The sequence below is a fragment of the Pan troglodytes genome, chromosome 21, assembly GCF_028858775.2.
Source record: "Pan troglodytes isolate AG18354 chromosome 21, NHGRI_mPanTro3-v2.0_pri, whole genome shotgun sequence".
NCBI lineage: Eukaryota > Metazoa > Chordata > Mammalia > Primates > Hominidae > Pan > Pan troglodytes.
The window spans coordinates 22783334-22800688 of record NC_072419.2 but is presented as its reverse complement, the minus strand read 5'-3'; the positions used below and the strand labels follow the sequence as shown (position 1 = coordinate 22800688).

Sequence of the window (17355 nt, the reverse complement as noted above, 5' to 3'; positions counted from 1 at the left end):
AACAGATACTCCTCCACTTATGATGGGATCCCAATAAACCCATCGCCAGTACGTACTGTGTTTACTAAGGTACATACCATACAGATGCTCTTCCACTTATGATGGGATCCCAATAACCTTATCATCAGTACATACTGTGTTTACTAAGGTACATACCATACAGATGCTCTTCCACTTATGATGGGATCCCAATAACCTTATCACCAGTACATACTGTACTTACTGAGGTACATACCATACAGATGCTCTTCCACTTATGATAGGATCCCAATAAACCCATTGCCAGTACATACTGTGTTTACTAAGGTACATACTATACAGATGCTCTTCCACTTATGATGGGATCCCAATAACCTTATCATCAGTACATACAGTACTTACTAAGGTTCTCTAAATTGGACCCTGTCCTAAGCATTTTGTAGACAATAGCTCCTTTAATCTTCTAATCCTAAAAAGAAAATACTGTAATCAGACAAGGAGGAAACTGAGGTACAGAGGAGTTAAGGGGCTTACTTCAAACCACAGTGCTTTGATGTCTTTGTGCCCAGCATGGTAGCTGCATAAGACTGAGTGCCTAGGATCCCTGCTCATGGTGCTACATTAGAGCTCAAACAGCCATAGTGTGCCTCCAGGGCTCTCCTAGGCTTCTTCCAGTGCTGAAGAAGTTGAGTCCTAATGGCATCTATATTGAGCTTGTTGCCAAACATTTATGTAGATTCAAACGTATCAATAGGTCAAAGATCCATAGTGAGTACTGGGAACTGGGCTTCTTGCCCAGCATCCTCCCACTTTCTGCTTCAACCAAGTGAGGTTGAGTGGCACCTGTCAGATTGTGTGGAAGCTGTTTGCCTCCTTCCTTACATGTCCTCACTTCTGGTCCACAGGTGCAGGATAAACTCAATTCTTCTCTTTCCACCCGCCTCCACCCCATGGTTTTGACTTGTGCTCTGGAGAAAAGCAGGTTTTGGTTTTTCTGATATGGATTGTCTATTTGTGAGGTTTCCCCAGAAGCTTGCTGCCAGGCTGGGTCATCATCATCACTGAAACTACTTAATACCCTGAGCAAGGACGTCACCCTGTAAAAATTGAATATCACATGGATTTTAAATGCACATTTCCTATAAAAGTTTTAAAGCTTGCTGGATTTTATTAGAATATGTGAACCAGACTGAGTATATTAAATTTATGAATCCAGTTGATGCAGTACCATAATAATTCAATATAATATGCTTATGTCATTAAACTCATAAAGAAGATTCTCTGAATAGCTGTAATGAATAGTTCTGATTCTGTAATCACAGACTAACATTTTCACCCTGATGAATTTTAACTTGGAGCTCTCAGACTTCTCTATAACATCAAGAAATAAATGCCATATTTCAAGTATTTGCTTTAAAACTTAGTATAGCAAAAGTAGCTCATAGCAAAGAAATACCTGCTAAGAATTATTCATTAGAAATATTAAAAGAATTGGAAGAGAGATTGGCATGAAGTAGAATTGGACTTTAATTTATGTTTAGTCATAAATTATAAATAGAAACCAAAGAAACTTTTTTCATTCTGCTTTGACTAATTTCATTTATTCCCTCATATTTTACCTTATTCCCAAACCCATATATTTTGGTTATCTATCATTGTATAATGAACTGCCCTAAAACTTGGCACCTTAAAAACAACCACCATTTTATTGCTTATGATTATTTGGTTCTGGAAAATTTGGGCAGGGCCCAGCTGGATGGTTTATATACTCCAGGTGGTATCAAGACACGCCACTTATGGGCCTGCATTTTGATCATGACTCCACTAAGGACTAGGCTCAGCTGGGGCTCTCAAGTCACCCATGGCATTAGTGCCAGTGCATTCTATTGGCTAAAACAAGTCACAAACCCCACCTAGGTTTAATGAAGAGAGCCACACAGGGTGTGAATCCCACGAAGCATGATGTGGTTCATTGGGGCCACCAGTACAGCAAATATCACACGTACCACTGTCCCAGCCAGCTGCCTGTTTATGACCATCTTCACCTCTGCTTGACCTTGTACTGGTTAGTTGGAAGTTTGTATTGGGCAGAAATGGATTCCACTCTTAGACTAAGGTTATTTTTAAATGATTCTGGGAATTCTGGACATTAGGAATCTCAATTGTGATATGATTCTGCCCAGAGAGATGAATAAGTATAGGAGAAAGATGACTGGATGTTTAAGGATACTAGAATTCTAATCCAACCTCTCTCAGCTGTAGTTCCTTCTTTGTTGAAGCATCAAAGGATCTAGCTAAGATTCCTCAGCTACAACAACATTGTGATTTTATGAGGATAAGAGAAAGGACTAGGTTACCTTTCAAAGATTTTTTCAGACTCTGGAGTAGTCAGACAGAAATGTTGGATGTCTACTCTCCAACATTGCTGGAGAGAGTATAAATTGTACAGTGCCCACGGAAAACAATTTGGCAATATCTATCAAAATTTAAAAGGCACATACCCTTCGACCCAGCAATTCCATTTTAGGAATTTACCCTATGGGTAAAGTGATACACTTGCTTGTGTATAAGATTGTTTATTACAGTGCTATTTGTAATAATCTTCATTCTTCATTATTTCATTCAACAAATATTGACTGAGTACCTACTGGGTACGAGACACTGTGTTAAGTTCTGGGGATACATCATTCGACTAAAGTAGTGAAAAATTATCGACCATGTATAGTTTACCTACTTGCAGGACTGCAAAGGATTAGAACAGCCTACGTGTTCATTAATAATGAGCTAGTACAACCAATTTCAGAATGAGAAACTATGTACTTCTGGAGAGGTCTTTAGTATAAGTTGTTAAGTGAACAAAGTGAGGTGCAGAAGAGTATGTTGCTTATGTACCTACTTGTGTAAGTTGAAATGGAGGCATCTGTGTTTGTGGGGTTTAGGGGTTTGGTGCTTTTTGTTTGTTTTGTTTTGTTTTTTTGAGACAGGGTCTCACTCTCACCCAGACTGGAGTGCAGTGGCATGATCATGGCTCAACTGCAGCCTCAACCTACTGGACTCAGGTGATCCTCCCACCTCAGCCTTCCAAGTAGCTGGAACTACAGGTGCACCACCACATCTGGTTAATATTTTTGTATTTTTTGTAGAGACAAGATTTCAGCATGTTGCCCAGGCTGGTCTGAAACTCCTGGTCTCAAGTGATCCATCTACCTCAGCCTCCCAAAGTGCTGGGATTAGAGATGTGAGCCACTGCACCTGGCTGGGTGTCTATATTTGTACTTGTTTATGTAGGCATTAAAATGCCATAGAAAGATACACAAAAAAACTAATAACAATAAATTTTTTTGGATGCACTGGAGATTTGGGAAAACACAGGTGAATTGGAAGGAATCCTTTTCACTGTAGTGAAGACATGTACACATGCATGTACAAACAATGAAAAGTTCCCTTTCAACTCATAAATATCTGTGTGTATGACATTTTCAGTCAGTAAAGTATTACACATTTTAAAAATAAATTTTAAAAACAGGAATATTAATGCATACTCTGTGCTCAGAACTCACACATTTGAAGGCATGGTTACTCCAGAATCTTAGTACAGTAGCCACCAGCCACATGTTGCTATTTAATTTTAAAGTAAGATGAAGATTAAGGTAAAATTTTAAAAATTTAGTTTCTCAGTCTCACCAGCCACATTTTAAGTGCTCGGTAGCCACATGGCTAGCATAATGGACAGCACAGATAACAGACACTTCCGTCCTCTCAGAAAGCTCCAGAAGATGGTGCTGCTCTGGGATGCTTCGTACTGGGCACACCACAAGCCTGTGGGTGTGAGTGCGGGAGGTGGGAGGGTGCGTGCTCACCCTGTGAGTCTCAGGCCTGGACCGTGGGTGTTCCCAGCCAGTGTGCATGCGTGGTCCCTCTTGAGTTGGTGTGTTCTCTGCCAGGTGGCGTCTACTGCGCTGTGGCCTATTTTTCTGCCATATGTTTTATTATATTCTGGGTTACAGTTTAGACCAGGGATTGGCAAACTACAGTTCTGTAGTAGGGAGAATTCTAAGAATGACCCCCCGGTGCCGTTGTAATCCTCCCCTCTTTGAGCTCGTGAGGAACTGTGATTGTGCTACACGACGTGGCGAAAGGGAGAGTGTCCCTGTGTGCTTAGTCTAATCATGCGAGCCCCATAAAAGCGGAGTTTTTTCTGCCTGGTAACAGGAGAGGAAGCAGAGATTTGAAGTGTCAGTGTGAAAAAAGAGAGAGTGAAAGTAAAACTTGTTTCATTTGGGATAATATGCAAGAGAGAGGATTGCAATCCAGGACATACATACAGACCAGGGTGGCCTCTGGCAATGTCCAGGAAAAAAAGTAAAAGGTTGAGGCTTACTGGGGAAGGAGAAGGGTTTGCAAGTTGTTTTGAAAGAAAGCTTATGGTGCTGGTGGCAGCTTGCAAGGGCTGGCAAGTTCTGAGTGGCAAATATCAGTAGTTGCCAGGTAGGACCTGTAATCTTGGAGGTACAATTAGGTCCTTACAGTTTTAGATTGGCTTGCAAAACAGTGTGCCAGGCAGGTGTTCCTGTGTAATTAGCTAGCTGTTCTTGTGCCAGTGGCTGTCCTGGTGTGACTCATGTCTTGTGATAGTTCCCGTGATCAGGCAGATCAAGCATGCGAGCCCTCTCTTCATGGCCTTCCCCAGCTCCGCTTGCCAGGGTTTGACACAAGTTACTGTCTTTGGAATCTTACAACTTTCGCAGAAGCGTGAAGGGAATCTGATGGCTGACTTCAAATGTGGAGGAGGCTGGGTGCCACTGAATGTAGGTGGTCTTTAGGAGCTGAGAGCAGCCCCTTGCTGAGAGTCAGCAAGGGAACCTCAGGCAGGACCCCAGTCCTGTGATTACAGAATGCCGTATTTGCCCAACAACCTGAAGGAGTTTGGAAGTGGTTCTTCCCCAGGGCTTCCAGATAGGAGCCCGGCCTTTTTAACACCTTCATTTCAACCCTTGAGACCATAAGCAGAGGCTAGCTGCACTGTGGCAGGGCTTCTGACCCACAGAACCATGAGCTAATGAATAGGTGTTGCTTCCAGCCACAACGTTTGTGGTAATTTGTTGTACAGCTATAGAAAACTGATATAGGCCCTCAGGTCACACCCACCTTGCCACCTGTTTTCATACTGTCTGTGAGCATGGCCTGAATATGCTAGACCTGTGATCCATGGAGACCTGGTGGGCTCACTGCCTGTTTTCCCGGCACTCAGCTGGCAGCCACAGCTCGCTGCTCCCCAGGGCCTGTGCTGGTCACCGCCTACACACTGGGGACTTGTTGGCAACTGCCAGTCACCAAGCAGTAGAGTCTCAGTCTGGGAAGTTGTCTTGCCTCTGGTCAGCTGCCCCAGTTGAGATGGCCAGGCTCTGTGCAAAGAGGGAGGCACACTAGGATTGGCACCACCAGGCAGAGAGTGAAACTGACCATGACAGTGGCCTGCCCAGCACTGGGTGCAAAATGCGCCTTCCACCCTGGGTAGCCCACCCCAGGAAAACAGGATGGGGTGGAGCCGGAAGTTTCTCTCTTATTACATAAACACCTACATAATATCCTTAATTTCACCTCTTTGCCTACAAAGCCCAAAGTATACCATCCATCCTTTTATAGAAAAAGCTTACCCTGCCCTGAGTTAGACTGACAGAGGCTGGGAAAAGGTATGCAAGTGTCGGCACACCAAACTTGCTGCAATGAACACAATGAAAGTCTCACACTGGAGGTTCCAATGACGTTTTATGGTGGTTTCAAGTACCTTCGGGCAAGTGGTAGACTAAGTAGAAGTTGGGGATTAGCATTTGGAGACTCGTGAAAGTCCTCTGGCATCATAAGCATCATTTGACCAACAATTGTGTATGGCAGCTGGAAGAGACTTCCTGAAGACCTGGCAGGACTTCACCATAGAGAAGAGATACCACCACCAGCGCACAGTGCCACCACCCAACTGTGTAGGGCCCCCAGCATGGGGACTGGCAGAGCCCAGGTCCGGGAGCAGTCCTCTTCCCAGGAGTCTGTCCTATCTGCTGAATCCTCTGTGCCTGTGGGCCTGGTCTAGTCATGCTAGACAATTGGTGATGCCCCAAAGCCCTGCCTCCCAGCTGCTAGGCTTGGTACCTGCTTCCTGCTCTGCCCAGAACAGGCTTCCTCCAGTATCTTCCTCCAATGTCTTCACCTGCTTGATTCTCATCACCCTATGGGTCTTGGCATAAAAGTAACCAATTCCCAGGACTAGGCATACAGCCTTTCCTTTCCCTTGGGGTCCCAAGTCACCTCATTGCAGTTCTCTCATAGTCATATTTTAGTTGTAATTACTGCTTTACCTACTTGTCTCCCAGGCAGCAGGACTGTGTTACTTGGCGCAAGAACTGAGTAGTATTAGCTGTTGAATGCCCAGCACCGCCGGGCGCGGTGGCTCATGCCTGTAATCGCAGCACTTTGGGAGGCTGAGGCGGGCATATCAGCTGAGGTCAGGGGTTCGAGGCCAGCCTGACCAGCATGGTGAAACCCCATCTCTACTAAAAAATACAAAAATTAGCCAGGCATGGTGGCGCATGCCTGTAATCCCAGCTACGCAGGAGGCCGAGGCAGGAGAATTGCTTGAACCTGGGAGGCGGAGGTTGCAGTGAGCTGAGATCATGCCACTGCACTCCAGCCTGAGCGACAGAGTAAGACTCTGTCTCAAAAAAAAAAAAGAAAAGAAAAAGAAAAAGAAAAAAAAGAATGCCCAGCACCTAGCCCAACACTGGTGTGTAGAAAGCTTTCAGTAAGTACTTATTGGGTCCATGAATGAAGTCTGAAGAGAAGGGAGTCAGTACAGAGCACACCTTGAGCCAGTCCTTGGAAGATGAGAAGGATCTAGATGATGGGAGCAAAGCACCCATGGGAAGAAGGAGAGACTCTGAGCAGTGGAGGATGGTGCCAGCCAGCATGCACCTGTGAGGGGAGGAGGGGAGGCACCGTGTCTGTTTCATTCAGCTCAATACCCAGGCCTGGCTTACTGCTTCTAGGAGAACACGTGTGCAGTGACTGCGCTGGATGGATGAGTTACCCAAACCAAGCTGTCCTGATTTCCTTGGAGTGTGGAGCACATTTGGGAGCATGTTGGAAAGGGAACCCAGCCTATTTGACCCAGTGTAGCCAAACTTTAGGATTCCTAAAAAGCCAACAAGAGGTATTTAGACTTGAATTTATGGGAGATTAGAATTGGGAAGACTTGACTGTATGGATCATATTGACCACACTGGGTCGATGCGTGATACATAGCCAGGGGTGACCTGAACTCTTTCAGGTCTAGAAACATCCCTGGGTAGCTCCATTCAGGCCTGATCCATCTTCAGGGCCCATCAGTGGATGATGAATTTTCCAAGTACCGCGAGTTAAATGAGACCTCTAAGTCTTACTAGACTGATACTTGTCTTTAAGCCGCCACCATGGTTAATGACTTCTGAGAATGAGGAATGCCACTGAACTCCTTTCTCTGTTAATATGTCACTATGGAAAGGTGGATAAAGGTCCATTACATTTTTAAAGAACATTTCAATTTTAGTAATTTCAGTAACTTTAAATTAAATTATAGATTTATGTTAAAATTTTGTAAAATAAAGAGGACCTCACAACAATGAGATGGCCGGAAAAATCATTAGAATGACATGCCTGAGGTGATATATTGCACATGAAATAAGCAGTAGGCTGCAGTTATAGTCATGAGCCCTATTAAAACAGAAACTTTTTAATAACATAAAATGGTCACAATTTTATCTCCCTGATAATTAAAATAGAAGGCAGAGAGCCAGCAGATAAGGAGGCTTAGGTCTTTCAAAGGCATCTGAAGGCCCAAATTCTCATTCTTGCATTTTCTACACACACACACACACACACACACACGCGCGCGCGTGCGCGCAGCAGTTCACTGAAATTCAGGGAAAATTCTGGGAGGCTGCATGTGCATAGTATGGACAGCCCCAAAGAAAGGCCATGTTACATTTCAGGCTTACGGGCTTGAACCTTCGGAATTAAATTAGGCAATAATGGCTTTCTCCTACATTTGAAGAGCTGGTCACTTTGTCAGCCTCTTATGACCTGTTGACCTTAGCCAAGTCACTGCCTCTTGGAATCTCAGTTACTTCCTCTGTAAACAAAGGACATCCATTCTTGTCCCTCTCCTAAGGGTGTCTTAGGGGCTCACATAAGCTCATGAACCAGAAACTTTGTACGAAGTACCTGCAGGCTGAATCCATATTCAAGGCCCTCTGCATTCTGCTTCACATCCTGCTGTTTCCCACCCAGATCCTTGCACAGGCTGGCCTTGGCCTTGCTCTCTTGCTCAGACTGTTAGCTGAACTTGGACACCACCCCTCCTTCCCTCCATCCCCTGGTCTAAAATTGTCCTTTCTTTCAAGGTCACAGACCTAAAAGGGAATGGGTGTAAGAGAGGGGGGAAGCCACACCATGCAGCTCCTTGTTGACTTCACAGGTTTTTGCCAGGATGGACTATGAAATCCATGGTTAGTTCCTGTGAGCAAACCAGCATTTCACCCAAAAGATTTACAGTTCAAAAGAAAAACCCAAAAGAAGCTGCCTAAAGGCCAGATTTTGCCCACATTTTTCCAGTAACTCCAAAGCATGTTTCCTTTCAGGCAGAGCTCAGACTGAAATTGTATTGTAGGTCACACATGAATCATAGTAATATAATGACCTTCAAGAATGTCTAAATGGAATAGCATGTAGCAGCAAATCATATTTTCAATTTTTTTTCCTGATGCATAAACTAATTGAGGTGCCATGCTAAAGCTCTAATATAATGGACTAAATTCTTGCTGAATTACTCTGTATTGCTGTAGGGAGTTCATTTTGCCTTTCAGAACTTATTAACACAGCCAGTAGACCATATTAGCCTGTGTTTTGATTCAAAAGATTGATAATGTTTAGTAGTTGTCTTTTGAAATGGCATTGGAAATTTAAAGATTGGGCTATGTGTAGATCAGGGTCTGGGGCAGGAGCCTTCCAGCTTCAGGCCTAGCTGTGGATGGACCACCGGGATACCCTGACCTATCTGAAATGTGATTCTCCAGAGCCTCCTAGGATCGACCTCTTCCTAAGAGAAGAGCGTGATAGGCAGATACCTCCATCTTAGCATAGACTAGCCCTGGAGGAGCTTGATTGTGTTCTACAAGGAAGGTTTCTTCTGATTCCTGACCCTTGTCTGCCCCCTGCCAGCGCTGTGAGATTATTGTTAGTTAACTTGATGGTAAACAGTAGAAAATGACTGTCACCACAGTAAACAGATGGAATCACTCGCTCCTAGCCTTGGGAATGGACAGAGACCAAAAGCTCTCCTGAAACTGCCCAGCTTTCCTGAATTTCTCAAACTCTTGAAAATGCTCCATAACAGCAGCTACACAATCTGGAAGAGATGTCCCCCAAAGGACCCTTGGTTCCAGGAGACTCCAAGTGCTAGTAGCTTGATTAGCTCTTTGGCTGTAAGGTGTCCACCCAGAATATCATGGGAAAAGCTTATCTGTCCTATGCCTTAAGTCAACCAGTTAACCAAATTCCCAGAGAGGGGAAAGGTGTTTCTTCAGAAGGGGATTGGGCTGCTGTTTTGGAAGGGAAATGGATACAGGGCAGTCAGAGAATGGCCAGTGCCCACCAAGGCACTGTAAGGGAGATATCGAAGCATTCCCTGAGCTGCCTTGGCTCCCTGTAGAAGAGCGTGAGCCTTGCAGAGAAAGAGGACCTTCCCCATGTTTGTAAGGAACTTTTAACTCTGAAGAACCAGTGCCCGCTGGTCCCCACGAAAGCACCATCAGGCCTAGGAAAGGCAGTGCATCTGACCCAAGCAGCTAAGATGCCCGGTGTAGACAGACTTGCCCGGTGAGAGACCGTGTGGCTCAGCAGAGGGGACCTGACTGAGAAGCAGGGGATGGTGGGCGCTGTGGGTGGCAGGCAGGAGCCTGAGTCTGGGGTGTCTCTCATATCACCACACCCCCTCTTCTTCTGCTCATGTCTTCTGGCCTCCACTTTAAAAGCTCATAGTCCTGTACAGGATTTTGTGTTTGTTTGTTTGGGGGGGATTTTAAACATCATGTGCCAGGGTCACACTTTCTTTGGAACAGACCCATGGGGGTCCATGTCTCCCAGTTACCTGTACCCCCTGCTCACTGCCCCTGAGCAACAAAATATGCCCAAAACCTATAGAAGAAAGGCAATTCATGAAATCGAGGTACTCTATGTCAGCACTGAAATATACCGTAAAGATTAGCCATCTAAATTTGATTTTCTGAAAGTATTGATAAGAAAACACCTACATCAGTATTGGTCCAAGTCACAAAAAGTAAATAACCTAGATAGATATCTGATATATTTCTTATTATTCTTAAATTCTTTTTGCCAGCTTGGTAAACAAATAAATCATGGGTACCCGTCTCCAACGTTGTTGTGCTGGTTTGGTTTCCTTTTCATTTCCACCTCTTTTGTCTTCCCCTCCATCCCAGCCCTGTTTCTCTTGTCCTCCCCTAGACAGCCCCCTCTGTCTCTCTGTGGCCCCCTTTCTCTCTCAGCCTCTTCTCTTTCTCATGATCACTCACTGTGAGACAGACCCTCTCCTAGGCCCCCTTTGGCTCCGCCATCCCATCTTATTTCTGGTTTGCAATCGTATTGAAAGAAGATTTGGTTTAATCTGACTTTCCTCCTCCAACTATCCAAGTCAGGGCCGTAATGTTGTGCAACCCTAGGAGGTGCTTTTGCTGTTCTCAGTGGCCCTGACACAGGACATTTGACAAAGCAAAGACTCAGGTGTGTCACTGTCCACCAGGTGAGCAAGAGCTGCAGGCCTTCTGTGGTCCCTGACGTGCTAGAGATTTAAATACGCCTGCTTTTATTTCTTTTTATAATGGAGAAAATGTCCTGTGAAAGTCAGAAACACATTGGATATTGGATTTCACAAATCTTTTTCCCACTTTGCCCTTCTGACCTGGATAAGTCACTTAAACTCCTAATATCCTTCAGTTTTCGCAATGCTCTTTTATAAAGCGTGCTGACCTGGGGAGATGCAGCTTGACACCTGGACTGATTTTTCACATCCTGGGAGGGCTACGGTGACTTTGGGGTCAACAACAAGGGATAGCTTTGACAGGGGGATTTTAATTTTCTCCCTTCAGCCACAGATGCTGTGGAAAACATTGTGAGCACAGGCAATAAAAATTACTAATATGAATGTGTGTTGTTAGGTAAGTATGTATATTTTAAATATTTTATATATATATATATATAATATGTACATAAAATAGCAGAGTTCGAGTACATTGGCTAAGCTTAGATTTGAGTGTAAATCTCTACAGGAAAGTTCTTTATTGGAAGGATAGTGATAAACTTGACTCATCAGACACCAGTAATATTGGGAAGTAGATTTCGTTAGTGAAGAAGAGTTCGGACTAAAGGACCAAAGCGGTGACCAACGCTTATCCCTGTGTTAAAGCCAATCGGTGGTTTTGTTCAGATGTGAAATACTGCACAGTGCTGGTACTCAACAGACCACAGCTATGCACACAGCATGGCCGCATCTCACAGACATGGCATTAAGCCATGGAAGCCAGACACAAAAGAGTATATCCCAAATGATTCCGCTCATGTGAAGTTCAAAAACTGGCAATTCGAATCTCTGGTGCTAGAAATCAGAATAGCGATTGCCCTTGAGGGAAGGTTTGTACTGGAGGAGGGAGTACGAGGAGGGCTGCCTGGGGGCTGGAAGTGTTGTATAATTCATATCTAGATGCTGATGGCATAGATATATTAACTTTGTGAAACTGTATTCAACTGTACACTTGTGTGTGGTTTTCTGTGCATATACTTTAATTCAAAAAAGATAACTAATTAAAATCAGCAAGGTTTCTTCTCAGCACGTTTCCTAAGCTTGGCAGTGTTCCAGGGATGATAGGGGGCTTCAGAGAAGAATGAGACACTGTCTGTGACCTTAAGAACTTTCTAGAATTTTAGTTCTGTCTTGTGTCCCCAGCTGTAGCCCCAGTCCCTTGTTTTTTTTTCATTTGCCAGAATTTGTTCAGCCCATTTGAAGCATGTGGCTCTGGACATGGCCAACAAAGGTCATGCCTCATCTTAACAGACTTTAGAGCACTTTGAGGTCGCTGCAAAGAACGCTTCCTAATCAAATCATTTCTTTGCACCAAGGAAGCAGGCTATGTAAAGGAGGCGAAAGCTGCCTAATTCTCCTTAAGCAGAAATTTGTTTTGCGAAGAGAAAACTCTTCTGTAATGTTTAGAATTAGTCAAATCAGATCACTCTATCTGGACTTTTTGTCAAACAACACTAATGAGTTTATTTAAAGAAAAAGACATTACCTGACAGTTGTATTGTTCTCTTCTTATGGTGGTGCTCTTGAAGGGAGGTGTCTCAAATACTTCCTCTTTTCCTTTCATTTATATTTTTAACTTTTACTTCTCTTCTCATTATACCCTTTAGGCTTTATTGGCCCTTTATAGGGACCCTACTTTGTGTACTAATTATGACAAATGCTGATATAACATCTGCTCCCGGATTTAAATTGCCTTCCAGTCTGTCAGAGTTCATCTTGAAGGCAGCTTTGCTGTAAACATCAGCCTGCCTGTTAATGCAGCCTGTGGGAGACCTGAAGCCGGAGCCCACAGGAGCTACCTGAGATGAGGCCTGTGCAGCGAGCCTTGCTCTATCGTGCATGAAACTGTGAAAGAGCAGTGGCTCCACGCACAAGTCAGCAAGCTCTGCATCTCCCGTTTTCCAAATCATCTCACCCTTGATCTTCCCAGAACAATCAGTTGTGCACAGGCATTGCACCACGAGCATTGGCTGGTTGAGTGTAGTCTACGATATATACTGGTGACCCTGTTTGATGCAATTCAAGTCCCTTTAAAGTTGATATTCTCAGGGTCCCTTCCCGCAGAAAAGTGGAAGTCAGGTCTCTCTTTGCCCCTCTGATAAAAATAATTACTAAGATTAAGATCTTCACTTTTCAGCAGTTGATTTTCATAACTTCTTACCAATACCTAATTTCAATTTCAGGATCGTTTCTTGAGAGGGTACCATGAGACCAGTAAGTTAGGGATATGGAACAAGAAAAAACATCCTGAGTTGAGAATACTTGCTTTCAAGTCTTCTCTCTAGATTACTAGCCTTGTTCACCTCTCCTGGCAATAGCTTCCTTACCAGGAAATGGGTAATACCAGAAGAAGATGTGATTCCAGGCCAAGTGTAAGGATAACATAAAGTTAGGTGCCTTAGGAAACTTTTGAAGGGGATGCAAATATTTATCTTGATTTAATGGTGGTTTCACATGGGTCAGCACTCATGAAGTTATACATTTAAAGAATGTACAGTTTATCTGGCCGGGCGCAGTGGCTCACACCTGTAATCCCAATACTTTGGGAGGCCAAGGGGGGTGGATCATTTGAGGTCAGGCATTTGAGACCAGCCTGGCCAACATGGTGAAACCCCGTCTCTACTAAAAATACAAAAAAATTAGCTGGGCATGGTGGCACATGCCTGTAGTCCCAGCTACTCAGGAGGCTGAGGCAGGAGAATTGCTTGAACCCAGGAGACAGAAGTTGTGGTGAGCTGAGATCGTGCCACTGCACTCCAGCCTGGGAGACAGAGCAAGACTCCATCTCAAAAAAAAAAAAAAAAAGTACAATTTATCATGCACCAGTTTTACTTCCATTAAGTGTAAAACATTGGATGTTAGAAGATTTTTAGAAACTAAGTTATTTTACAAGTGTTGTTATTAGTAGTCCTCATTAATATTTTGAAGGAGAATTAACAAATTCTCGTTGAGTAGAATGTCTTCTTTCAGAAGGAAATTTCAGGTTGGCAATTCATAGAGGTAGCTAAATTCTACTTCCTCTTCTCAACTGTGGCATGGTCGACATTTGGGCCAGATAATTCTTTGTCCTGTGCTTTGGCAGATGTTAGCAGCATCCCTGGCCAGCATCCACCAGGTGCACTGCCTGTGCACCCCTATGTGACACTCAAAACTGCCACCAAACACTGCTGAACACCCTATGGGGCAGAACTGCCTCTTGTTGGGAACTACTGCTCCAGGCTTAGGCCATGTTGCTTTCACAAATTTTTTGTTGTTACTCAGAGTCCAGAATTATTATGTGTAATTCCTAAGACTGTGCCAGGGTTGTTTGGGTTTTTTAAGCACACTGAGACAATAATAAAGGTTTGGGTCTAACCCCTTCCCTCCAGCCCATTTTCTGTTACAAATGAGATTTGCCTGGCCTAAAATATATTAACTATTCTTGTGTGCCCTCTTTTCCTTGAACACATCCCTCCAGCTCCCACATCTGATTTTATCCCCAGTTCCCAGAGCCTAGTCTCACATATGCTTTGCTTTCTCACTGCCAAAAACGGCAGATAATGTTGCAACAAACATGCAGCAGGGGTCTGGAGCAATTAATTGTAGTAAGGATTCCTTTTTGTTGATGATTATAGGACATGCAAAAAGATCTGTAAATATCAGTACTTGGAACTGACCCTCTTGTCCTCAGTATTGCTTTCCCTTTATTTTATAAGAAGGATTCAAAACAGGTACTGACTGTGCAATTTTAAAATACCAGTAAGCAGCACATTTAACCTTGTACAGATGGCCGGCCTTTTTTGTTTTTGTTTTTTTTTAATCATCTTTCTATTTAATGAGTAACTGGGAGCGGGGAGGAAATGACTTTTTTAAATAAGAGATTAACTAGTGACACTGTGGCTGAGAGGCAGATCCCCTGTGCCTGGCACCCTTGACATTTCCCTAGGCATTGTCTGCTGTAGATCTGAGGCAGTGCTGCCCAGAATCAGTGCTGAGCCAAAGATATTTCTTCTGTGCATATGTGTTTTGTGACTCCGTCTTCTGTGGTTGGTCTGATGATAGGTGGGACAGTGGAGGACATTCCTCACGTGCTGGTTTTAATGACAATGATAGCACTTTCCAGGTGGGTGGGAAGTTGTTTCTGGAAATTTTTTCTCTTCTTGACACCATCCAACAGTATCTTGACCGTATTCTGATTGATTGATTGATTGATTGATTGATTGAGACAGGGTCTTGCTTTATCACCCAGGCAGGAGTGCAGTGGCACCATCACAGCTCACTGCAGCCTCTACCTCCTGGGCTCAAGTGATCCTCCTGCCTCAGTGCACCACCCTGTCCAGCTAATTTCTTTATTTTTTGTAGAGATGAGGTTTCTCCATGTTGCCTGGACTGGTCTCAAACTCCTGAGCTCAAGCGATCCCACCCGCCTTGACCTCCCAATTGACCATGTTCTTAACTCTTGTCTCTTCCACAGAAATACCTCAGGGACTTTTTCAGCGTGATGCTCCAGTCCGCAACATCTCCCCTCCACATCAACAAAGTGGGACTGACTCTCTCGAAACATACCATTTGTGAGTTTTCACCATTCTTCAAGAAAGGAGTCTTTGACTACAGCAGCCACGGGACGGGGTAGAGCCAGGGGTGATGGAGGAACCACCACAGCAGTGCCTTCTCGTCGAAGCGGGCTCCGATGCAGGGCAGCTCCCCCATGCGAGGATCCGGGTCTGCCTCCTCCTGCTGAAGACAGACATGCAGCAGCGGGCCCGGGCCACCTCACGTTTCCATACCTAGTGCCTGAGTTTGGGGATGGGATGCTCTGCCTGCTGATGTGGCCCTGACAGGCAGCCGTTACCGTTCCATTGCGGTTGAACGTGGCCTTTTCCCACAGTGCTTCCTTCTCACTGCGCAGCAAAGTTCGTCCCCTGTGGCAAGATAGATGTGGTTGGGCCATCGTGGGTTCCCTGAGCCCAGCCAGCCTGGGACCTCCCAAAGTGGGTGGCTTACCAGACCACCCTTAAATGACTTTCATCTGGTTTCCTCTTTCACCAAAATATACTCGTATTTTTTATATTTCTTCCATGTGGCTGGCTATATTCCAAGAAAAGCATTTTAAATTATTTCATTGTATTTTTTTCTTGTTTTCCCTCATTTGAATCAGAACTTTTATATAAAACCCAAACACTGATGTTTACACAGAATTTCATATTCTGCAAAAGGGATTTTTTGATCCAATCATGACTGTAGTCCGGGAGGCGGAGCTTGCAGTGAGCCGAGATCGCGCCACTGCACTCCAGCCTGGGCGACAGAGCGAGACTCCGTCTCAAAAAAAAAAAAAAAAAAAAAAAAACTTCTATAAATCCCTACCATTAGGATATTTATTTAACCTTGAATATTCAAGAACATTCTCCCAAATCTAAATGGCTACTGTGCATTCTTGAGCTTTTTCTGCTAAGCACAAAATGAACGCAAAGCTAAATGCATATTTTTAAGTATTATTCACATTTTTTGTTACAGAATCTATTGGATCTCTGGCTGGAAAACTAGAATTTATAGCAGTTTATTAATGATACCTTAAATTACTCAGGACTTAATGTAGCATTGCACTTCTGTGTACAGTAAAACTGCTTTGTTTTACTAAAGAGAAAAATGTGAGTGGAAAAAATATGTATGTGGTATATACTCAAATGTATATAATTCTATCTATAGATTTATATATGTATACATTCTGTACAGTAGTTCCATCAAAATGTGTAATAATTCACACCAAATTTATTAAATGTATTTGCTTTTTCAAAATTTAAATTGAGCTGCTATCAATATTAAATGAAGTTATGGCATCTACCCTGTAGCTCAGCTTATTTTAAGTCTGTAACATGATCATTCATACTAGTCTGTTTAAACATTGATCTAATGTTCTTGGAAATATACATAATGTATAACTCAGCATTTGTGTTGCGGAAGATGCAGTGATAGTAATGATTGAAGTCATAAATGGTTAACAGAACATGTTTGCATTCCATCTTCTAGAGAATGCCTTCACAACAAAGTTCTCCAACCTGAAAAATACGCGTAAATGTGCAATTATCCCTGTAAGGAGGAAAACTAGTATTGCACTAATTAAATATCATAGTATAGTGTGAAAAAAAATGAGGACATTTTTGCTGCAGAAGGACCTGCTTTTGTCTGCAGTTGTGATTACAGGCATAGGTTTAGGAGCAATTACTACCAGAGAATTTCAAACTAGAGATTAAGGGATAAGAGCTGGGTAGATAATAATTAACCATAGGTCATTTATTTAAGAGGAGTCTTAAGCCCTAAAGATGGTCCCTCATTTGCTGAGTAAACTAAGTGGTTTCTCTTCAAACTGACCAGATAATCTATCTCTTGGCCTTTGAGACCGGTATTGGAGACTAGGCTCCTGGTAAGCATTTTGTTAAAATCACACAGAAGGTTTGGCAAGAATAAATAGACATGTGTTTGTAAGAAGTGCTGGA

The 17355-nt window shown here is 43.5% G+C and overlaps 1 protein-coding gene across 7 annotated transcripts in view; it reads left to right on the top strand.

Moving 5' to 3' along the window:
• The window catches only part of KIF16B (kinesin family member 16B), a 302464-nt gene extending 285755 nt beyond the window's left edge, over positions 1-16709 (top strand). For all 7 annotated transcript variants that reach the window (XM_009436832.5, XM_063803041.1, XM_009436829.5 and 4 more), the window contains one exon: positions 15336-16709. In XM_009436832.5, coding sequence (XP_009435107.2) covers positions 15336-15494 — 159 coding nt within the window. In that variant the 3' untranslated portion in view covers positions 15495-16709. The remainder of the gene's footprint in view (positions 1-15335) is intronic.
• Positions 16710-17355: the final 646 nt, after the last annotated feature.